The 25,633-nt window shown below is 39.9% G+C and overlaps 1 protein-coding gene across 1 annotated transcript; it reads left to right on the top strand.

The window, feature by feature from the left end:
• The first annotated feature begins 127 nt into the window (after positions 1 to 127).
• Positions 128 to 21,541, top strand: kcnk12 (potassium channel, subfamily K, member 12). Its single transcript, XM_053332990.1, has 2 exons — positions 128 to 467; positions 20,649 to 21,541. Exons 1-2 carry the CDS (start codon positions 128 to 130, stop codon positions 21,539 to 21,541), a joined length of 1,233 nt encoding a protein of 410 aa, XP_053188965.1.
• The last annotated feature ends 4,092 nt before the right edge of the window (positions 21,542 to 25,633 follow it).

The raw sequence follows: 25,633 nt of genomic DNA, 5'->3' as shown, positions 1-25,633 counted from the left end.
TTATCTGTAGAAGTGCAGTGAGAGAGCAGTAGTACAGTGACTTCCAGAGGACACCTGCAGACGAGTGAATGCCGTCTCCGATGTGGAGCTTGTCGCTGTCCGACGCGCGAGTGGTGCTGAAATTTGGATGATGCCTAGCCAGCGACTGCAAGGCTGTCGTTCCCTGCACTTGAACGAGGACAACGGCCGCTTCGCGCTGCTTGCCATCCTCATCATCCTGTACCTATTGTGCGGCGCTGCGGTCTTCTCTGCCATAGAGAGGCCCTCGGAGCTGCGGGCTCACGGCCGCTGGAACGGGACGCTCCTCAACTTCAGTGAGACCTTCAACATCAGCCTGCAGGACATCAACTCCTTCCTGCGGGAGTACGAGGCTGCCATCGCCGCCGGAATCCGGGCTGATGCTCTGAGGCCACGATGGGATTTTACAGGGGCTTTTTATTTTGTTGGAACTGTGGTGTCGACTATAGGTGGGTGAACTATACAGCATTAAGCCATTTCCCTGACCTTTGCGTTCAATTGGTCGCAGGCATGATGTCCTCTAAATACTTGTTGAAAAACATGTATTATTCATGAAAAACTGCCAATAGATAATAATAATAATAATGATAATAATAATAATAATAATAATAATAATAAACTCCAAGAATACATTTTGCTCACATCATTTAGACAGTTATTGGAGTCTTTTTGACAGAGACTACAAACAATGGTAGATGTTTTAAGTCAATTTGGGACATCATGTTCTGATAAATCCACACTCAAGTAAATAATCTGGGGAATGGTTATTATTAATATGGGTTATGCTCATAAAATAATCATATAATAATAATCATTTAATCACCAATTAATTTGTACCGCACTTTTCATTCAATTCTAATTCTCAAAGTGCTACAGTATTAATGACATGGAACATAAAATATGAAGAAAATAATAATAAGAGATAAGATTTAAAAAGCCTCCCTGAATAAAAAGGTTTTTAGGCCTGTTTGAAAAGATTCTATAGGGTTTGTGCTGTCCTCAGATGGTTATGAAGGCTGTCCTACAAGCGTGGTGCAGCAGAGCAGAAAGCTAGACTCCCATGGTGTTTCGCACTGGGGACCCGGAGGAGCAAGCTGCTGGCAGGTCTGAGGGTGCAGGTTCCTGTAGATATTGTGGCACATGTCCTACGATGGCTTGTACCTGAGAAGCAGTAATTTCTAGACGATTCTGAAGGAGACAGGCAGCCAGTGCAATGAGAACATAAACCGTGATATGTGTTTTTGTTTTCATACTCTCATCAGGATCCTGGCAGTGCTGTTCTGAATGTACTGGGGCATCTGGATGCTCTTGACAGGGATCCTTATGAAGAGTGCATTGCAGTAGTTCAGTCTTGAGGCGATAAGGGCATGGACAAGTTTATCTGCATCTGACAGGGTGACAGAGGGGTGGAGTTTAGATATATTTTTAAGATGGTTTAGAGGTTTTGCATAACCTGGCCGTCAAAGATGAGATGAGATATGGGGGATAACTGGATCTGATGTGGAGTGCCATTCAGAAGAGCTTCAGTTTTGCTGCTGTTACGTTAGAGGAAATCTGTGCTCATTCAGTCCTTTATCTCCTTAAGACAGATACTGAGGCATCACATGGCTGTAGAACAGTTTGGGGGGGTCATCAGTGTAGCAATTAAATGCAGAGTCATATCAACCAGTGGTGGTTCAGAGGTGCTCCAAGAGAAAAGTGTCATCCACAGTGTCAAATAAAGTGCTCAGGTCAAGGAGACTCAGGAGAGAAGGGGACCCTCTATTAACTGCCTTCAGCAGGTCATGCATAACCCTGAGCAGAGTTGTTTCACCACTATGTGATGAAGTAACCTAAACTGAAATCTTTCTAATTGGTTAACAGGTAGTCCTGAGGCTAATGAGCAGTTACCTTCTCCAACACCTCAGACGTCACTGTCACGTCAGGGAGGTTTGTAGGTTGTAGATTTGAGGTAGAGTGGGATTTGTGAATAGGGAGTGGATGACTGCAACCTTGGGGGCAGATGGAAAACTACCAGTTTGAAGCGAGATGTTGACAGATTGGGTCATCAGGGGGATGAGAATGGGGATGATTTAGAAGAGCTGTAGGAATGGGGTCCAGGGCACTACAGGGATTCATCTTCCTGAGGATTTCCTCAATGTGGCTCTTCCTGATGCCAGTAAAATGGAGTAGAGACAGCAAGCTCCCAGACAAATAAATTACTGACAGTCTGGGATGTCAAAAGGACGGGAGCTGCCATCCCTGTAGGCTGCTTTCTTTCCACTGGCTTACATACAGAATAACAGATTAGCATTTTTATTTTTTTTCCAGTCATGTGTTACATTTTGGCTGTGAGGGCTTTGGCAATGGGGCAACATCTGACTCGCCTGCCATTTGGAACAGCATGCTCATCTCTGGCTATAGGACAGCACCCATGGGTGCAGTCTTTTGCCACATTTCCATTCAAACCAGCAGGAATGTCAATGAGAAGCCCCTTCCACCCCCCCTCATTTTAACATTTACTTGTGCAATAGGTCAGAAAAGAGCAAGTGTCCCTCCTAGGGCACCCTGAGGGCCAACAGTGTGGTGCACTGCATGCCTGATGGCTGAGTCCTCCGTCACCCACTGCCTACCACCAGCTCCTCCCTCCCTCACAGCTAGAGAGGAGCCATAGCATACAATGAGTGAGTGAGTGAGTGAGTGAGTGAGTGAGTGAGTGAGTGAGTGAGTGAGTGAGTGAGTGAGTGAGTGAGTGAGTGAGTGAAAAGGTAATAATTTGAGCTGACAGCAGCTGACCTTGCTTTCTACACATTTACTATAGATACACTATGACCCTCCTGTGACACCTTGTTTTAATTGAAAACTGCAGTGAGGGGAATGATAAGGAAAACTGATGGCTGTGTACAAACTGTAGGTGTACACAAATAGGGTACCTGTCACAACATTATTTACTGTATCCCTGTCAGGAGAGCTTTATTGGATCCATCTCCTCTCCGTCAGCGCTTTCCACACTGTGCACAAAACACTCTAATACACAAATACAGTGCTCACGGGAAGTCCATGCACTCTGCTCAGCCAGTCACCGGAGGGACAGCAGAGCAGCTGTGTTTGTGTACATGTCTGTGGCAGGTTGAAATCCTTTGTGTTCAAGTTGTCATAAAGCACTGCAATCTTCCCCGTCAAGCAGATCATAAAACTGACTCAGCTGGGGGAGAAAAAGTGAAATGTAGAGATTTTCACTCCAGTGTTTGTCTTTTTCATAAGCTTTCATGAGTTCCTGTCTGTATATCTATCTCACTTTGATCTCCGCAATCCACCCCCACCCGTCCGGCTCGTGTGCTACTTTCTCTGCACGCTTGTGAGGTGGTGATATAAAAGGGATTTGGGGCGTCCCCACACAACTCTTTATCACAGTGGCATCCCCTGCCACTCTAGACACTCCTCCCAAACACTGCCTAGGTCTGACTCAGCTGTGGGAAAGGTTTCAAATCAGCAATGAGACTTTGATCCCCTTCATGTCACTCCACACTATTGCTTTGAAGAATAAAAGTGAACCAAGCAGACAATGAGATATTAAATGACCATAGTTTGAACGTCCTATCAATATGTCGGGTTCAAAAATTTTTACCTGGCCATCATCTGTAAGTCCTTCCTTGGTGCTCTAGCAATTTTGAAATATGTCATCACCATCATCAACGGGCCTATTCAGTTATTATGATCAAGTTTATATACACAGTGTGCTTTCTGCAGCTTTATACACTCTGTATGTCCATATTCAAAACTTAATATACTTTACATTTTAAAATGGTCCAACCATTGTCCTGTCTATCCTAACACCTGCCATAGAACTTAATGTGTCATTTTCAGCTTAAAAATCGGCGGTTCAATGCTGGGCTCCTCCAGTTTGTATGTCGCAGTGTCCTTGGGCAAGATACTGCTACCAAATTGCTCCTGATGTCTGTGCCCACAGTGTGTAAATGTGTGTGTGAATGGTCAGGTCGTCATGATGCACAGGTTGGCACTCTGCGTGGCAGCCTTCCATCAGCGTATGAATGTGTGTTTGTGTGTGTGTGAATGAGTGAATGTGACTTGTAGTGTGAGAGTGCTTTAAGTGGATGGAAGACTGGAAAGGCGCTATATAAGTACAGTCCATTTACCATAAACCTTTTAATAAACAATATGTAACCAAACACACAGCTAACATATGTAGTACAAGACACAACAAAGATGATCATCAAAAGTTCTTTACTTCTTTAGTTTCAATTCTGAACATAACTTCTAATTTCATATTACAGACTTTGTGGTGGCTGCAGCTGGCTAGTACTAAAGTAAACTCCAGCTTGTGAACAGCTGCTGACAGTCCTGGCTGGAACTCTGTGAGGAAAACAGAGGATCTAAATCACTGAACTTTTCATCAACATCAGCGTTATAGAACATAAAAGCAATCTTTAAAGGAAAACTTACCCCAAAGTTTTATTTCTGGTCCATTTATCTTCTTTGAGACTTTTCAAATACAGTGAGATGCATGTTTTTGTATAAAAATATGTTTCTGAAGTCAGGTCCATGTGGACCTTTTATAGACCTTTAAAATTGGACCAGACCAAATATTCATTAGAAGAACAAATTGGCACTTACAAATTTGATCACACATCCACCAAAAATGTGACCAGTACCATTTCTGACACATCACCGTCCGACCAGTGTTTGCTGTTAAGCTGAGGCCACTTGAGTTTCAGCCAGGTTCAGCGGCTATCAGTACTGCACCTGGTCTGTTCTTTTCTAGTTGTGGGACATACTGCAGGAAACAGTAACTGGTTTAGACTGACATCGATTTCAAACATCACATGGTCTGAAATCTCTGCTCAAATTTCGTTTTTTCTGAGCACTTTGAGAATTTCTTGACTGTGTTGGCTTAAAAGTTGAGATGGAAAGTCCATGTCACCACTTAGAGGCTGTTCTGGAGCTTTCAATCATACCACATGAGGTTAAGAAAAGGTCAAGAATGAGCTTTCAATCTCAGCCTTTTTGCAATGCTAGCAGCGTGGTCTAGGAATGTCAATTTCCATCTGTTGGTTGGTCGGTCATCTGTCCATCATTTTGGATCAGACTGAAATATCTCGGCAACTATTAGATATATTACCATGACATTTTGTAGAGATATCCATGGAGTCCACAGCATGGACCAATACTGACTTTAGTGATCCTGACTTTTCACCTAGCACTACCAGTAGGTCAAAGTTTTCTTGTAAAATATCTTAATATGTAAGACCTCTCTCTTGACAAGTATTGGATGTAATAGCCTACCATTCATTTTGATGAACTTTTTATTGAGCACCACCATCAGTTCAAAATATAAATGTGTCCAGTAGCTACTGTGGTGTATGATCACATTTAACAGCTTCAGCTGTACTTTGTGTTTAGTGCTTATTAGCTGCTGATTAGCATGTTAACATGCTCAAATGAGATGGTGACCAAGGTAAACATTATAGTACCTGCCAAAACAGCATGTTCGCAATGTCATTGTGTATATTTGCATGCTGACATTAGCATTTAGTTCAAAGCACCGCTGTACCTAATTACAGCCTCGTAGAGCTGCTAGGATGGCTGTATCTTGTTTTTATTCATCTGCCCCTTGTTGAAATATTGCACTGATGACTTACTCAAAGACTTTGTTTTTGTCTGTTTCAACTCTTGCTTGTGTTGTCCTGCCCTACATTTTCACTCACAGCATTCCTGTTTGCATGCTCATTAAAGAGGGCACTTGAGTCTGTTCAGTAAACAGAATTTCTATTAATACGAAAGATATTTATAACCTTCAGGGCTGATTGGTAGCTGGTGAGACTGCCAGCTAGGACAGTTCTCTACATCCGTTCATGAGCCTGTAGGTCTCATTTTAAGTTGCTCCAGTGACATTTTGAAGAAATACTTTATCGGTTTTGAAGTGCTTGCAGGGGAGATACTTGTCTGATAATTGGTTGTACTCAGTGATGGCTGCCTGATCTAGTCTTTTAACTTGTTGAGATTGAGTGGGACAAGCTAGTTAGAGCAATTAGGCAGTTTTCCCACAGAACATTCAGCTGCAGGTTTGGATCATGTTCTCAGCTATTTATTCCCGGAGTTCGACTCTACCCTGCCTCTTCTTGCCTGTGGCTGCCACTGCCACTTCTTGATCCATCACACTCATATCCGCCTACTCAGAGAAGTCACAAAGAGAGACAAGACAAAGAGGACAGTTTACCAAACAGCACACATGTACGGCCTGATCTAACCTCAATGCAGTCCACAACTTGCAATAGGAGGAGAACTGTTCGAGGTGGGCGGGGGTTAAGAGAAGATAAAAAAAAAGCTAAACCCTGCCTGTTCAGAGCTTTGCTGCAGCAAGATGACAAAGCGCTCTTCCCTGCAGATAAACAGAGGCATACAGCAGTCTCATCCATCACAAACCATTAATTCCAGGTTGAAATGTGATTTTGAATAATCAGGTTAAAGGGTATAGCTCATACTGCAATGTATAGTTTGTGTTGGATATGTTAAAGAGGTGTTACAGGAGCCGTACAGTATTTTCTAGGTTGTATGATGTGTGGTGATTGGTGTAGTGGCTCTGATTGAATTAAACAGTACAGTGTTTCTGGATTTGGTGGACAAATTAGTGGAAACACATCTCAAAATTTAGTTTAAATTGTCTATTTAACTTACACTGATTAACTTGTTTATATTAACAGTAACAATTCCAGGATTAATTAAGGAGCATCATACAGCTCAGTTTTGATTTTTCAGCCCACAACTTTGGTTCAGTCTCAGTGCTCTTGTCAACCTTGTTTGCAGGAAGAAAAGCTCTTATAAACCCACTGCACACTACATTACCAGCACCAAACGGCAGGCAGACTCGCTGAACATTGCAGAGCATTTAGCAGCTACAGAGACAGATATTTCCCTCAGGAGGTGGTGAAGATTACCAACTGCTTTAAACAATGTCATTCTGACATATTGTGGAGAATGGACATTATTTCACAAAGGCACGGCAGAGTTTGTTGCAGGGCTATTTGAAGTAGAATATATAGGTTTGTAGCTTTCTGGATTTTGTAAGGGGGAGATTCTATCATAGTTTTACATTTGACCTTAGCACCCTCATCCAACAAAAAATGTATTGTTTTAAACTTTAAAACTTAGTTCACAATGTAGCCTAAATTGTGTTAGAGGGGTCAGATACAGCAAATCTGAAAATGAAATATGGCTTGTTATATCACTTTGGTGCCTCTGTCAGGATATTACTCTAGAAGCAGACACCTAATACTGAATTAGTGTAGATATTAGCCCAAGAAAGATCTTTAAAGAGATATTCCCCTCTGTTGATCTTTTTTTTTTTGATCATTAACAGTTCTCTAACTTCTGGTTATTTTCTCATTTGTTTTAAAGATGCAATCATTCAACCATTACTGGAAAAACCTTGGTTTGGATTTGGATCCCCTATCACTCATCAACTACAGACTAATTTATCATTTTTATCTACGGTGCTTGGGAAAGTTATTTCAACTAAATTAACACGTTATGAATAGTAATGATACTTTAATTAGATTTCAGTCTGGTTTTAGTGCTCACCACAGCACAGAGCCAGCCCTCATAAAGACTACTTTTAACAGCTGATAGAGATGACTGCACAGTAAGGGTGTTTTTAGATTTGAGTGCTTCCTTTGACACTATCAGTCACTCCATTCTCCTGCACCATCTAGAAACCAGGGGACTGCTCTACATCTACTAGGGCTGTCACTCAAATTTGAACGAATACCAAATGTCACGCAATTCATTCAAATGTATTCGAATATCTGCAAATTAACATTATTTTACACACACAGACTTTTACCATTCACAGCATAGGACCCAAAATATTTCCAGACACTGCTTTTCAGATGACTTGGGGTCATAATTATCCAGTCAAGGCAGCTGCTCTGCACATCTTCCTTCCCCATCTTTTGTTACAAAACATATTGTTCGCCTAATTTACAGATGGATCAAAAGAGGGCATACTAGTCGGGTGACATTTTAAAATTCGAATGGGTAAATTATAGTTTGAATATGATTTTTTCACATCATATAAAAAGAGAACCTTCTCCTTAAGGCTCTATCATTGGCCCACTGCTGTTTTCAATATACATGCATCCTTTTAGCCAGATCATTCAGATAATTCAGAATCTCCTACTCATGTTATGCAGATGACATGCAGTTACATGTCACTCTTCATACAACACCCAGCAGCTTTGATAATCTCTTTGCCTGACTCAGTGATGTTAAATGTTGGTTATCCCAGAACTTTTTAAAATGAACAATGATAAGTCTGAGGCCATAGTTGTTGGTCCCACAAATTCTACCAGCCTGCTTCACAGTAAGCTTAACATGACACAATCTACTAGAAATCTTACGTATTTAGTTTAGTTTAGTGGATCTCATGAATTTTTCAAATTAAAAAAAATGTAAAAATCATATCATCCCTGTCTCCCGATTTCCCCCCTGCCCCTACTACTGCAATGCCCTTGATGCTGGCATCAGTCACAGCTCCTTTCACTCCAACTGGTACAGAACGCTGATGCCCGGGTTTTAACTGGCACTAAGAGATATGAACATATTACCTCGGTACTTGCCAATTTACGCTGCCTGACATTCCCCATTGATTTTAAAATTCTGCTTATCACTTTTAAAGCAATAAAAAGCCCTTGCTCTAAATTACATCAAGGACATACTGGATGGAGCTCTGCTGGTTATTCCTAGATCTGGGCTGGTGACAAAAGGTGACTGGCCCTTTACTGTTACAGCCTCCAAACCGTGAAACAGTCTGCCTATCAACATCAGACAGGCAACATCTTTAGTTTCTTTTTAATCTCCTCTTAAACATTCTTTTATTGGAAGGCTTTTATGAATGTTTGATGTTACCATTTAATTATCCCACTTCTGACAGTTAATATTGTTGTCTGACTTAATTTATTTATTTTCCTGTTTTATGATCTCTGCTTTTTTTTAATTGCTGATTTTTTAAATTCCTTTTATGTTCTCTCTGCCAATAACTTTGTTAAGAAAAGTGCTATATGAATAAAGTTGATTATTAAATACACCAGACCTCCAACTTTGAGGAATCGAACTTCAGAACTGGTCAAACAACGTCTGGGTTTGCAAGTTTACAGTGAATTTGATTTAATTATAGCTCACACATGAGGGAAATCAGTGTTACTCTTTGGAAGTGAAGATGCTTTATCCTGCCAAATCTAGCGGAACATCTCTACAGATGTTAAATGTTCAGCAGAGGGACCACAGAGTCCAGTTAATGAGCAACAGATCTGGCCCAAGCCCCTATAATGCAGAACACCAGAGAGGACATGCAATGATTCATACGGTTTTGTTGAATCATCATCAGAAAATAATTATTTTATAATCGCAACATAAAAAGCTAGTATTTGCTGTGATGATAAAGTAATTATTCCACTGTTCCACTGACATTATGTATATGTATGTGTGTGTATATATATCTATCTATAGATCTATATGTATGTGTGTGTATATATATCTATCTATAGATCTATATATATGTGTGTGTATATATCTATCTATCTATAGATCTATATATATATATGTGTGTATATATACATATGTTATCTACACTCTCTTCAGTGTTCCTAAACATTTAGGCATTTTAGGAAGTGTTAACCTCATTTTCTTGTGCCAATTTAAAAAGTGCTGATTTGGCAGTTGAGTGTCATTGAAGCTGGTGAGGTTTGTGTGACTATTTCACGCCTGCCTGACCAGGGCCGTGTATCTGGGATGGAGCTGCAAACCAAATTTGCTCTCTGTACTGTACTGCACCTTATAATTCACATGTCTCAGAGGTTACAAGACAATGTCACCTCAGACTAGCGGAGCGTGCATTTGGCATTTAAGCAGTGTGAAATGTCACATGATAGACTGCGTTGATCCCCGAAGGCAGGCTGTGTTTTTGCTTTGATGTCATGTTCTTATTTAGATTAACCGCTCGGCGCTGCCTCGCTGAGACAAAACCATCTGTGTTGTTGTTACTGCTGGTGTATGTTATGAATGTGGTTTCAGGAGGTGGGTGGGAAAGGTTTGCAATCTGTGAAAGCAGATTCATCGGTGCACAGCAACGTCTCATGCTCCCTGTTTTTGCTTTCTGTCTCTCACTTCAGCACACTCCTCTACCACTCATTCTGTCATCACCAGACTGTCCCAGTGTTGACTCCTGTCTCACATCTGACTACTTTGCGCTTTGGCTCATAACTAACTTCTATCATGTAGATTCAAGAAGTCATTGTTTCATTTTGATGAGTACACTTTATACTGTGTTTTTTTGTGGGACAACCTTGTAATTGTATTGGAAAATAGATTGTGCTCATCTTGCAGTAGAACATTACATAATGAGATGAAGATCATTTTACCATTCATTTTGAAGCTGGTCAGTATTATTTCTGCCCTTGACTTTTTCCTCCGTCCTCTTTTTAGATCTCCTGGGTCATAGAGAGAAAATGTAATTGTTAAAAATGGAAAACAGAGGGCTGTCTGTCACATGAAAGGCACTGGGAGTCCCTCTAGATTGTACGTAATTCTGACACACAGCACATAAAATGGTTTCCCAAAAGAAGAAGTGAAGCTGAATAGCGGCACTGCTGTACAGATGGTCTATAGAACTGTGTCCAAATTAAGGGAGAGTTTATTGCCGGGTAATGTACTTAATCGCTGCCTTAAAGCTGAACCGTAAACAATATTTTATACTGAAATTAGGAAAACTACCTGCCTGTCACCAAACAACAGACCAGATATTTCTCTCAGGAGCTGAAAAAAAAACTTTACTAATTAATTATTTTCCTTATATAACACAGAACATACACAGCTCAGACATCACATGGCAGATACAAAGACTAGATGGTAATGACTACATATGCGAATAGATACCTACAATAAATGACAATACTAAATCCACATTTAGACATACATAAAACAAGGTTACAAAGCTTTCAGGGTGCCAAAGTTCAACAAAGAAGGCACAAGTTCAGTCTAAGGCATTTTTGGAAATCCTTGTAGCAAGGAAGATGACAGCGTAGATCCAATATATTTTAAGTAAGAGTCCCAGACTTTATAACAAGAGTCCACTGTGGAGTGCAGCAAGCAGGAGATGTGTTCACTGGGAATACACTCCATGATATTATTGTGCCATGACTCTTTTGTTGGAGCAGCATCCTTAATCCAAAAGAGCAAAATGTTCTTCCTGGCAGCAAAAGTCAACAGGTTAAATAATCTCTTGTGTTTTGCATTTACAATGTGAACATCCGGAAAACCAAGCAGGAGGCACATGGGATTAAAGTGAATTGGGACGCCAAATATAACAGACAGTTCTTTTACAATATCAGTAGCCTTGTAACTTCACACATGACCAGAAGCAGTGAAAATAGTGCCCAGTTTCAAAGTTTGACTTCCAGCTAAGCAAAGACACATTGGAATGTTTAAACAGGTGTTTTATGTGTACGATGCACAATTCTAAACTGAATATATTTGGTTCGATTGGAAATAGAAATTCTCATGGCATTAGTCCATACTTTCTGCCAGTCTGAGTCATCAATAATGATGCCCAAATCTTTCTCCCAGGCCTGCTTGGTAAGGATAGAGGTAGAAGAGAGGTTGGAGTGTAAGGCTCTATAAAAAGCACTTATATGTTTCTTAGATACCTGTAATGTGAAATGGTATTATTGGTTATTAAAGTAGTGTTTTTAGTGATGAAACATCTAATAGCAAAACACAATTTTAAATAGATACTAATGTGACCTATAAATATTAAGTGACTATACGAAATTCCCCTAATTTCCTCTAAAAATCATGTGGTGATGCTAAATTAGATGCAAACTATTCAATTGTCATATTAATAAATAAATGAATGCATAATCAAATAAACCTGATCACTTAAATAATGACTGATTGACTGGAAAACAATCCCTCAAATAAAAGAAGAAATTAAATTCATCTGTTCCACATAACACGCAGCTACTTCAAACATTTTATCCCTCCATTTCAGTCCCCCCCCCGCCCTAACAGGGGGCTTCCTGGTCTAGAGTGGAATGTGTGTGTGTCTGTGTGTGTGTGTGTGTGTGTGTGTGTGTGTGTGTGTGTGTGTGTCTGCATTGGAGAAACCTGCTGGGACACATAGGCTTCAATAAATCCCCATCTCAGTTAACTGCTGCTGTACAGGATTGCTGTGCACACCTCTGCGCTCTGTCACAGCGGGTCATAAATCTGCACTGACTCACTAAGGCGTGGACTCGCCTCCATACTGTAACTCACACACTTGTATCAAGATCATTTTAGAGGACACAGCATATTTGTGGGCTTCCTCCTCCTCCTCCTCCGACCGATTAGCATTTAACTGATTCTGCTCTCCGCACCGGCAGGGCAAAGAGAAGATCAGCTCTTTGTGCTCTTTGCACTCTGCAGTCTTCTGACCTGCTGATTATCAGAGCTACTTTAATAGCAATTTTGGTTTGGATTCTGGTGTTAAACTTGGCATGGATGTCAATGTTGACTCATACAAAATGCAGCTATGAGAGTTTAAACTTTCCCCCATGAGCAGAAAAGTCTACCTGGTGAAACTTTTGAACTGTTGGTGATCTATGATGCAGTAAACACACTTGCAGTGAAAAAGTGTCATGATGTTGCATGAAAACTGGAAAGCGATCTCACTTCTTTACCAGTAGAACATTTATCTTCATCTTGGGGTCATGCATATAAATAGTTATCAATGTTAATAAGCTAACAGCAAGTTGGCGAACAGCGTGATCTGGCAGTGGTCCATCTGTCTCTTTGTGTGAAGGAGGGGCTGCTTGTGTAAGACAGAGAGAGACAGGAGTACAGTAGTAAGACATGCTGTGCAACTGCGTTTTTAAGCAGCTAAATGCAAATGACATGCGGAAATAGTATTTAATATAAAATATGAATGTCAGATTACATCATTCTCTGATAAAAGTTTCCTTTTAGCTTCTATCAGAGCTAAAGAGAGTAAACAGTAATATAATCCATAAGAGGCTGTGCAAAGAAGACACACACATGAGTTTTCAGCATCACCTTGAATCGGTAAGATGATTGATCATTATTATGAGAATACAAGATCAAAACTGAAATGCAGATATTGCATGTTACACAGAAATTACAGGCAATTCAAACACGAGTACTGGTTGAAAATAGATACAGATGATTGGTGAGCCACCCTTGACAATTTCATATAATCTGTTTGAATGAGATGAAACAGCACAAAGGCTCTATTTTTTTTCCTTACCTGCTTTTTATTTATCTTATTTAGAGAAAAATGCACATCTCTCAGTTAACCTGTGTGACCTTCTCAGTGAATCTGCACTGGCCACTATGAAGCTCAGCTGTAGTGACTGCATTGCCCGAACACACCTCTGAACTAATGGTTGCACTTTTTTGCCAGCCAGCACAAGACTTTAAACTGTTCAGATCATTCAACTTTTTCCATGCTAGCAGTTTCTGACAGAGTCAGGTGATTTCAGGCTCCCGGATGAGAGAGAAGACTCATAGTGGGCCCATTCTGTTAATAGAAAGTAAAACATAATTTAATTGTGAGCAACGGAGCATTGCCTCATTATTTCTCTGAGGCAGCTTGCTGTGGTTTCTGTGTATGGTCCAAGATCATTATTGCAGCTGTCAGTAACTTAGCAGTCCCTGACAGGAATCAGGTTTTTGCAGAGCCTTAAATTTCAGGGACTTGTGCTTTCATATTAGCAGTAATGGAAAACCATTGAATCAAATGTCTGCTGAACCTCAAGCAGTCATTTCCTGCTGGTATTTGACTTTATTCATGTGATTCCTGCAATTCTACAGTTTCTTATTTACATGCAGTGCATTCAATGTAGCGTTACCATGATACTGTGCGAGCACTACATCTGTATCATGTGCTGAACATGGAGGCTTATCTGAGAGTGATAGTCTTTCAAAAGCTCCACCTGGACAGGTGTGTTTACACAAGAGAAGAATACAAGAGGGCTTTATGTAGCTAAGCTTTTATTCAAACATTGACTGTGCATGCAGTATAAGATTATATGAAGCACAAGGACATAGCCTTTAGGTCCGTCAGAGAGAAGCTATTAATCTGATGAGAGAATGACTTCTCAGCCACATGAAAGGACAAATCTGTGTTAATGTTAGCATACGGACAACGAAAGCCACATGAATCCCAATTTTACTTTAGCTTATTAAGTTGAGCAACTATGCCTTTTGTTTTTACAATTCTGTGAAGATGTGGAACAGATAAAAAAATTAATAAAAAAGAGTAAATGTTGGTGTAGGTCAAAGACAATGCAGCATATTTCTTTTGACAATAAATCAATACATACAACAGCAGAGTCATCAATCCTTGTGGCTCTCTTTGCCGGGAATTATTACTGAGATACAATTTGAAACACTAGAAGACTGATTCAGTTACAGAGGAGCCAAATGAATCAAGAAATCAGAAAATGATGCCATTTTAGATTTTGTTTTATTGAATAAGTTTGTGTTGTTCTGTATGTTATCACACTACATCTAACAGTCAACAGAGAGCTTTTACTCAGGTAATTAATGTCTGTATCGACCCACTTTAATGATTGTTAGCTACATGTTTCATTATGATCACCTCAGTCTGTTATTTCTAATTACTGCACAGCCATGTGTAGCACAAAACACTCATTATGAATGCTCTGACATGCAGAACAGTTACCATTAACGTAGCGCCTATAATGTGTGTGGGAGAGCGCAGCTGGGTGTGAAATTCAAAGCCACATTGTTTTGTTTCAGGGGACTGTAGAAATATTGCTGCATGTGTCGGTTTGGGTGTTTTTATCCCCTGCAATAGTAGTATGGTCTTTATTTAATTTGCGCCCACAGTACACAGATGCAACAATGTATCTACATCTCAAACAAAATTTGGCATCTTTGTGCAACAGCATGTATGTGACCTATTCTATCATCTGCTTTTTGTAACGCTGGCAGCACAGTTTGAATGTTCCTATTATTACATAGTCTGCCAGTAATACTGGCAGCTCATCAGCAGATGGTGTGGTGATGATGACTGTGGTCTGGCCATGTTGCGGCTTCCTCAGCCCTCTGTCCTCTTTGCAGACCCCTGCCATGCCGCCCCATGACTAATGATTTCCTGTTCGTCACAGAAACAGAGTCATCAGAGGGCTGGGCATGCCTGGCGTCTTTTACTGCTGCTCCTATCAGACCAATTTAAGACTATTCCCACCAGTGGTTTGACTGGAAGCTTCTTCTTAAGCGCATTAATTGGGGACATGGAGAAGCAATCGAAGGCACGGTTTTGATTTTTGGCTTAAAATACAGTTACGTAATGAATCATTGGGTCTCTTTATGGCCCTTCAGGGAGTTGAGTGAGAGGCATTGACCTCAATGACATACAGTGACCTTCAGCTTCAATACTACTTAAGATGTACAGCACATGTCCTTCATTAAAACATGGAAATATGACTGAGTGCTTTTAGTTTCCCCTTCATGTTTCTCCCACATTGTATACCTTTTATAGGTTTATAGGTATACTAGGCTTCTAAGATCAGACATTGTGCTCAGCTTCATGGTGGTTGTCCTTGTGAGGCTTTTTTTCCAGTAAAGTGAATCAATATGCTTTTTTCAGCTTACATTACTTCACATTATCTACTGTAAAAGGTGTCAAGTGGGCTTTGACCAAAATTTCCACCAGTTCTAAGTGAGCTCTTAGAAAACTAAAATAACTTGAGTGAACATATCAGATATTAAATGGATTTTCTTTTCTTTATTGACTTTTAAATTGAACATTAAAAGACTATCTGCAATTTGGACTGTTCATAAATGCTTCCTGTGTGTATAACCTACCATTTTAAAGGCTTTTTTTTCTTATTGTCAACAAATCTAGCATATTCCCATGTGCCATATAACTGCATTGTTGTCTAATAACTAACACATCAATGAGCCACACTGTTGCACTGGGAGATATATTTCATTATGATCAACACTGGTGCTGTAGTTTATCTCTAGTCAATCACACAATATTATTCCTGTTCTAAACTCCCCAGAGCACCAAATACGTGGCTTTAAACAGTCTCACACAAATGCACCATTTACTCCTGTTTTCTGAAAACTGCAGTGTTCAGCTGTTTTAGGAAACTTGTTTTTTAACTGAAACTGTTTATTTGTGACAGACTTTTAAACCTGTAATAGCCAGTTTTTTGTTGCTGTTATTTTTGGCCCACTTGGGACCTGCAAACACTGACATATTATCTCTTTTTAAGTTGATATGGCGAACGTGTCAGCTAACAGTTGCCTGTTTACACATGTAGCAGCGATAGAGTCATGTATTATACTACAGGGGCATATCTGTCTGTGTAGATGCTAAATGCTCCACTATGTTCACCAGCTAGTCCTACTTTATCTCTCTGCCATCTGGTGCTGGAGAGGTAGCATAAAGTGGGCTTTTCAGAGTCTTTATCGCTGTAAACAACTGACTGCCACAGCTGGAAACAAAACTAATGAGAGTGGTGAGAATGAACCAAAACAGTTAAATTAGAACTGAGGAGAACTGCAGAGTCAGGTGATGATTGTCATGTGATCTATTTGTTAATATAAAAATAATGATGCAGCTTTAAAGAGTTACATTTTCAGAGTTAACAAATGGGGTCAGGGCTAGAGCCACATGCAGACTGAGGAAGTCAGAAAGTATTGAGAGACTAACACATTGTTGATTTTCACATGACTTATACAGAACATCCTTCAACCTTTCGCAGCATTTCCATTTGTGAAAGTGGCTTACTGTCGGCCACCATATAGTAATTCGATTGTGATCACATCTTTGCATACTTATCAAAAAATAATTCCTACTGCCTCATGGTTTTGACATAACTGCTAAAGAATTCAAATATCAGCAGAGGAGAGTTTCAACAGTTCTTTTTATTGGTTATTTATTAGCTGCTGTTAAATCTCCACATAATGAAATACTTGTGTGTGTGTGTGTGTGTGTTGTATGAACAGTTCTCATTCATCCAGAGAGGCTCTTTGGTGCAAAATGTCATGATTGATTACTGCTGAGAGGCGAATGGTCTAAGTGTAGCAAATGCAGAACATTCATGGAGTCCATCAATACTACTATTAGCAACACTCACTGTGATTTGTGTTGTTTAGGTCTCGATTCTACTACACAGCTTAATGAGCCATTGTAATTTTCCATTGGACTACAATGATGGCCGCTGAACACGTGTGATTTAAACTCAACAGCTGGTGATAAAAGCTGACCCAAACACTAAAATCACTACAGTCCACTAATGCTCTATTTTTGTCCCCACCCTCATTTCATTTCCCTGTGGTCTGATAACCATTAGAGCTTCTTCTTCTTCTCTTAAAACTGTCAAACGGTAATTAATGAATACTAATGGCACAATTTCCATCACTTTCCTTCTGGTTGAATCTCTAATGTGTAATTACGTGCGTAAGCATCATTAGCCATTAGAGCATAACATCATTTTCTATGTTGAGTTGAGCATACTTTATTTAATGTTAATGAATAAATATTGTCCCAGGGCTCTGATTGAATTGGATTAGCACACATATGATTTCCTGCCTTATCAAGTTCTGCTCATCTTGGCTCGGACGGAGTGGAAAGATTAAGTGTTCACTGAGGTCAGCCTCAGAATCATTGGTCTGGACTGCTGATTTCAATGTTGGGAAGTCATAAAATTGAATTAAGAGTTTTAAAATTTAAATGAAGAATGTGAATAAAGTCACACAGTGTTTGCACCTTGGTTTTTAGCTGGCCTGTCCTTTGCTTTCTATTATTGTTCTGTTTTCGCTAATGTATCTTGACACAGCAGTCTGGAGTAATGGCTCTGAAATGTTACACTGAATCGATGCCTGGTGCCTTTTCCTCTCTTAGGTAATTTACTTGGTAATGAGAGACAGTGCAGGAAGACTGTCTCTGCTCGCTGCGAAGATGTAATCTGTTTTCTCTATGATTCAGTTTGGTTAGAGAGAATTGGGCTGCTAATTAATTAAGTATGAAAGACTGAAATAGGATTTCACTGAAGGGCTTAATTTGGGTAATCGTTGCCCCTCACCTTCTTGTCACCCAGTCTGTTACTGAACTTTGTCACTATCGCTGAGGATATACTGTCTGGTGCTCCTGCTGTTACTGTTCTCATATCATTGTGTAAAGCCTACACAAGTGTGTGCGTAAGGCCATAAGGTGTGTGGATGTGTGTGTATGGTTGAGTGTGTGTGTGGGTGTGTGTGTGTGTGTGTGTGGGGGGGGGGGGGGCGTGTTATATTCCCTCTTGTATCGATAAAACAATCTGTATCAATCAGCACTGATCTAAATGACCTGGCAAGTCAACAGCAAACCCTCAGTAGAGTGGTTTTCTGCGTGAGAGATAAGGTCAAAAAAGCCATTTTGGGTATCATAAAGGAAGTATTGTCTAGATATTGATGTCATTTATTACCTGACAAGGATTGTTATAGACGGGTTGGTGCAAAATGGGGGAAAGTGCTGCCCTAATGCTCTAAGAAGACTGAAATGGAGGATAGCCATGATGGAAAAATATATTAACCTTGGCCTGGAAGTGAACTGGTTGATCTTTCAGCACGATTTTATTTGTTGACAAATATACCATCTGCTGTTCAGTGGATAAGGGCCATGACATTGTGTGTGTGTGTGTGCATGTGTGTGTACTTGCTGAGACCTAGGCCTTTTAAAATTGTGAATGCTTACACAATACACATTCTAAATTACATTATAAACACCTTTCTGATTTTTTTTTAAAACATCAGTAAATGTGGGAGTCCATGTGATTAATGTTGGTCAGTAAGAGTAAAGAGCAAAGAAGATTAATAATAGGCCTTATGTTCACACCTGCAATAGCATGTGTGCTTTTGCTCTCTGAAGCCTCCACAATGCGTACATCTCTTTATAGAGGTGTGGGGGTATTTTTTGGTTGAATTGTCACAAAAGTAATGGTTTGCTGCTAGTTTTGGCTGTGTAGTGGATTGCAGCAATAGATGGATATAACATGGATTCCCAACTTGGTGATTGAGACTCTTACGAAGGAGGTTTATGTCTCTTCTCTTTTCTTGTTAAAATACTGAGTGCTTTCACCTCTTCAGGGATCCAAAATTCCCTTTATATGAAACAATAAGGTTGGAGCCACTGCCATAAACCATGCTTATTGTTTTTCTTAATTATTTTATTACGTCCAATTTATTTCAGACTGAAGGGCTGAAAGAGTAATGTGATTCAGTCTTATAGGAAACAATTGTGGGCTCAAATACCGAAACACTCATCAGCTAAATGATAACATCAGAGCTGCAGCTGTGCAGCTGCAATGTCAGAGCTGCACCTGTGACACTACTTGAGACTGAGAAGTGCTTCTTCAACATACAGCAGAATCCATAAACATCCTCTCCTCTCCTCTCCACTCCAATCCTCTCTTCTCTTCCTTCTCCTCCTATACCCTCTCCTCTCCTCTCATAACCCCTTCCTCAGCTTGAACATCAGTCTAATTGACTAAGAAATCAGGAGACAGCAGGAAGCCAAAGAGCAAAGCAAAGAAAAAAAGAATAATCAGAGGACTTTCCAAATCTTATTCCTGGCATCCTCCCTCACTCAATATAATCCTCATGCCTTTGTCTATTGACCAACAGCATTAAACAGTGTAACATATACTGTATGAAAATACTTTGTGTTCATACTGTATAGAATAGAATAACATAGAATAGAATAAAACTTATTGTCCACAATGGTGGAAAATTGTCTTTGGCTCACCAATAACAGACATACAGTGGACAGACATTAATAAAATAAACAACATTGAATCCATAAAATTACATAAAATCATTCTTAAAATACATAAACACATAAAGTATGTAAGGTATAGAAATACAAATGCATGACAGTTCCTGTGTGTGTTTAAAATTGCATTTAGGATAAAAGACTTCTTATAAAGACTTTACAAAATATGTCAACAATATACAGGATACTACTATTGTCATCACCTTAAAATTGTGGAAGTGTAGTATTTAAATGACCTAAATTAACAATAATAGCATTTAGCACAATACAACCTAAGACGATGTGATAGATTATCATTGGACATTACATATTCATTTTTAATCATGGACAAAGAGGTCATAGTAAATCCTTCTAGATGTTTTATTTTGATTGTTGTCTACATCTAATACATGTAAGGCTGATTTTGATTAAACTAATATCAATTTGATAATTTTCCATTCATTCTCTCTTGACTCATAACCTGCAAGTTCATTTGTAGTGCAAAACATTTTTTTTTACTATAACTTTAAATATTTTCCAGGAAAGCTGTTTGAGTCAGCAGCAGCATCAACACAAATTATTATCCAGGATTTTGTGTATTACTCAATCCCCACTTTTACTTATTTTTTTCATTACAGGCACTACTGTTTAGTAATGCGATTTAAGCTGTATTTAAAAACCTCATTTAGATTTGAGCTTGTTCTCTTGTCCCTAGAGACATAATTTATTGTGAAGAAACTGAAGACTTCTTATGGCCGAAAGTCAGTTTTTGGCTAACTAACTGTTTCATATTTACCTGTCTCTGCAGGTTTTGGGATGACAACACCTGTGACAATTGCAGGCAAGGTGTTCCTGATCTTCTATGGACTCCTGGGTTGTGCTGCCACCATCCTCTTCTTTAACCTCTTCCTGGAGCGCATCATCACACTGTTGGCTGTGGTGATGAAAGCTGTGAGGGAACGGCGAATCAGGAACAGTGGTCTACTCCCACCAGGCATCCGCCATGACTTCTCAGCCTACAGCCTCCCAGGCTGGAAGCCCTCTGTCTACCACGTGATGCTGATTCTCTGCCTATCAGCCATTACCATCTCCTGCTGTGCATCAGCCATGTACACCCCTGTGGAGGGTTGGGGGTACTTAGACTCACTCTACTTCTGCTTTGTTACCTTCAGTACCATTGGCTTTGGGGACTTTGTCAGCAGCCAGAATGCAGCTTATGAATACCAAAGCCTCTACAGGGTGGCCAACTTCCTCTTCATGCTAATGGGTGTGTGCTGCATCTATTCGCTCTTCAATGTCATCTCTATTGTCATCAAGCAGGTGCTCAATTGGATGCTGGAGAAAATGAGCTGTTTGTTTTGCCAGCGCTGCAATAAGGCCAACACCTTCCTGGGCAGACGCAATGCCATCCGCCCGGGCACCAAGGGTCGCCAAGGTCAGTTTGGCCAACTGCCCGACTCAGATGGACCTTGTGATAGTGACACTGAGGGACGCAGACTATCAGGGGAGATGATCTCTATGAAAGACCTGGCAGCCTCTAATAAGGTGTCACTGGCCCTCATGCAGAAGCAGCTGTCTGAGTCAGCCAATGGATATCCCAGGACAGTCTGTGGCAGCTCTCGCCACAATGGTTTCTCTGGGGGGGTTGGTGCCCTCGGTATCATGAACAACAGGCTGGCAGAGACAAGTAACTCCAGGTAGAGGACTCAGTGAGACAGGAAACAAAATATGGGGACTGTTTATTCTCATACAGTGTAACAAACCCGGAGGTTGACTGCCATAGGAAAAAACAAGCCTTTTGAAACGGTTGCTAATGTAACTTGTTATGCATGATACATAGGATTTTTGTGGGATACTTTTAGTTGGCATTACCAGCCTGTGGTGATAATACTGGCAGTGATAACATTGATGACAATGATGCTTGATAATGTAGTCAACAAATAGCAGCGTATATAGATCTTGAAACGTGGGGATCATCACCCATCACCCATTTCATGAACCTCAAACCAACACAGAACAAATCACTGAAAGACTCTAAATATCAGTGTTAGTCTGCAGAGGAAATATACGCTCAATATATCAGATTTATATGACTGAAATTGTGCTATAAAGGAGCCAAGGGAAGTATACAGTGCAATCTTTATTGTTTGGGGGTTTCACCAGTTTATTTGAATGTCCATATTGAATGCTGAAACATTTCAAGACAAGTAATCATTGGACGTTATAGCACACACTGATCTATGCATTATAATTCTCATGCATTTTTTGCACCATTTCTAGACCTTCCATTGATTGTGTAAACCCAATTTTTTCTTGACACGGGTCAAGTTCTACCCTCAGGTGATTGATTTCATTTCTAGGGGAAAGCAGAGTTTCTAAGCGCGGCCGTGATGTAGCTGATTTTGACTGGGCTGCAGCAAGAGGCGGTTATATAGTGTGCCACGCTAACGGACAACAAAGAGCAAATTTCCAGCTACTCAAGATGGAAAAAAGAGCAGGGTTGGAGAATGAAAATCCATTTCTCTTGAGAGAGGAGCTGGCCTTCTTATCAGCTCAGAACATGCTTCGGCGGCCAAAGACTTTGACTTGGAGGGTAAAAGGAGGCACCTTCCAACTCTTCCTCTCTCCCTTTTCTCTCAAGCTTGCAGCTGTCTGGCAAGGAAAAACAAATGATAAAGGCTTGCAATGTATTAATTACTCTTTGAACGCAGAATATATATTTGTAAAACAGAATAAATGAGAGGTAAGTTTATGCTTGTTTGAAGTGAAATATAAGGGAATGGAGTGAATGGGTTTATCCCATAGGCACGTTATATTAAATGATTCAGATTGAAAGTAGGCGGGTCAATCTCAGATGCTGGTAAACAAAACCCTGAAGGATCCTCTCACTTGCATTGATTTATCTTTTGTGGAGATTTTCTGTGTTCATAGAGGGAGACTTCTATGCAGATACATGGCTCATTCTCTGAAACAAAGACGCAAAAGCCTGCAGAGGTTGATTTTCCTCTTGATTTCAATGTAAATGTGTACGAACTTTAATGGATGAAGGTTGTTTGCAGAGGATATGGTGCTATCCTGTCAGGCTGCACGATCAATGGCCTTGTTGCCAGTAACTATCTCTGCCAACATATTTGTGATTTAAAGCTTTGTGATGGTATTTGATATCCGTACACACAGAGGAGGAGACACTGATAGTTAAACTGTCCAGGAAGCGGTGATGAAGGAAGAGAACTAGAGAGCAGTGGATGTAGACGGCCGCGTTATTAGTAGCAGTGAAAGATTCCCCCCAAAAGATTTATACCCAAATTCATGCCCAGTGCAAATCAACAGCCTATCTCAGCCAAGGGCTCAACTTTCCTTGGCGTCCATCTTCAAGATCTAATAACCTCCCAGGCCACTCACTTCTTTTTCTCTGTCATCTCTGCATTCCCTTCACACACACTGCACCAAACCCTCCTGCGTCCTTTTTCTTGCAGATCTCAGCTCTGTCCTCATGCTCATTGCCCTTACACTGTGAATATGAAGACATGCCATAAATGTATATTGCATCAAAATGTCTTAAAAATAGGTGTGAATTGGATCTGGATCTATCCTTTTTATTGATTTTTATCCTTTTAGTGCATAGATGATAATAATAATTTCCTTTACTCCCCAGTCTCACCGAGAGGAATAGTGGAAATGACTCAGGTAGTTAAATCTTCAGGCTTGTTTTAGTTTTTCCTGCATGCCATCATGGTAAAGCCATACAAGATAGTTGTACATAAGACAAAGGACTCTTTAAAGTCTATTTTTCTACATATAGCTTTCAAATATCTACACGTGGCTGATTGAATAAGTCTGTCACATGTGTCTTTCAGTCACATCAGATCAGAATCAGCAGATTGACAAGATGCTGCTTTCAGAAATTAACTACCCTCTATAGACATAGATACAAAGATCAACACAGATTTTCTCAACATTAAAGAATAGTTTGGGGAAAAATACGTATTCTATTTGTTGCCAAGAGTTAGAAAGTTTAGAGTTAAATATGAAGCTACCCAGCAAACATTGAGATGATGAAAGACTGTTGTTTGAACATCTGATCAAGACGTCTCATTATGGTTCACAAATAGTTCCAAAATGCAGTTGTAGGACGTTACCTGGCCATCAGCTTGTATTCTTTCAATGCGAAAATATGTTGCTACCATCACCAACTTTATACATCCTGTATGTCTAGATCAACAACTAACATCCTGTCTGACCCAGACGCCTTAACAACGTATCACTTTTAGGATAATCCTGATCAATTATATATAGGCAAACACACAGCAAAAACATTCAGTAACTTAGGTAATACATAATATATGCATCATTCTTACAGAAATACTCAATATTGATGTGCAACAGTATTTTATCTGGATAAAAGAAAATGATGCAAAAGTGCTGCTTCTTGTAGATAATCTAACAGTTTAATTTATTAAATCTTTTAATTCCATCTGATGCACTTTTCCCCAGTTTTCCACTGAGGCTGCAGCAATGCTAACTGCTGAAAACAGCTGCCAACAGTCCACATCTGAACTCTGTGAGGAAGAAAGAACTCACTGAACTAATCATCAACATGAGCATTATAGAACAAACACACAAATATAAAAGCAAAAACAAAGCAAACGGAACTGCACATCCTCAGCTCTCAACTTGCACGCTGAACCACGTGTATCCTCACAATCATTTATGTCAAACATGAAACATGAAAGGTATGAAAATAATACATCCACGATGAAGATATGCGACTCAATCATCAACCCATCACAACTTGTCCTAACCCAGATAAAGCATCATTATACTATTAAAATGTCCAATGTTCATTCTATGAGAGGTGGACATCCCTCTTGGAGAATCCACCATAATCCAATTAATGAATAAAAAGAAATATTTTTGAAGTCAGGTCCAGGTGAACCTTTATTGAATGCGGAAAGAATGACGTCCTGTGATTGTCTGTCCACAATAGATTTTCATAAAATATTCATTAGTTGACACTTACAGATGCACATCTGTATTTCAAATATGAGCATGTCTGCTAAAAAGCTATTTGACTTGAGTTTCATAATTTGTGTTCATGTGCATGTTGCTGTTATACAAAAATCACAACTGTTTTTGTCCGGGGACAGAAGGTCACTATCTGAACTATGTTTGCTGGGAGCCAGCTGCTAGTTAGTTTAGTATAAAGACCAGACACAATGGAAACAGCTAGCCTGGTTCAAAAGGTAACAAAATTCACTGACACATAGTTTGATAATTCCCCTAAAACCATGTCTCATTTTTATACTTTGTACATTTTTGTACAGATTAAACAAATAAGATATAATGATGTAGGCAGATTTTGTTACCTTGGGCAGAGCTAAGCTACCTGTTTGCCCCCTTTTTTCTAGTCTTATCTAACTCTCTGCAAGAAAACACAGGGGGGTATTTCCTAAAACGTTGATTTATTCCTTTAACAATTCCCAACAGAGTATGAGCTGTGGAGTGAGCTAGTGCTGTGATGTGAAGCTTGCAGTGCCAGGGGGTTTATGTGTTGCCACACTGATGACAGCTGCGACATCGCAGACAAGCCCCGGGACATTAAAGGAGGAGTATGTAGCAAATGACTTGGTTTGAATTCAATAGTGTTCCCCTCTTACAATATGCCACCAAGGGGATCCATTTCCCGTGGTATTTCTTAATAATGATCTTCAAGTGATGTTGGAGGCTATGTGAACCTTTGTTTTGCCTGTGAGGCTTAAGGTCACAATGGCAGAGGTTTTAGCATTGCTTATT

This window comes from Scomber japonicus, chromosome 14 (assembly GCF_027409825.1).
Source record: "Scomber japonicus isolate fScoJap1 chromosome 14, fScoJap1.pri, whole genome shotgun sequence".
NCBI lineage: Eukaryota > Metazoa > Chordata > Actinopteri > Scombriformes > Scombridae > Scomber > Scomber japonicus.
Note: the sequence above shows the minus strand (reverse complement) of the source record. Positions and strands in the feature narration are given on the sequence as shown.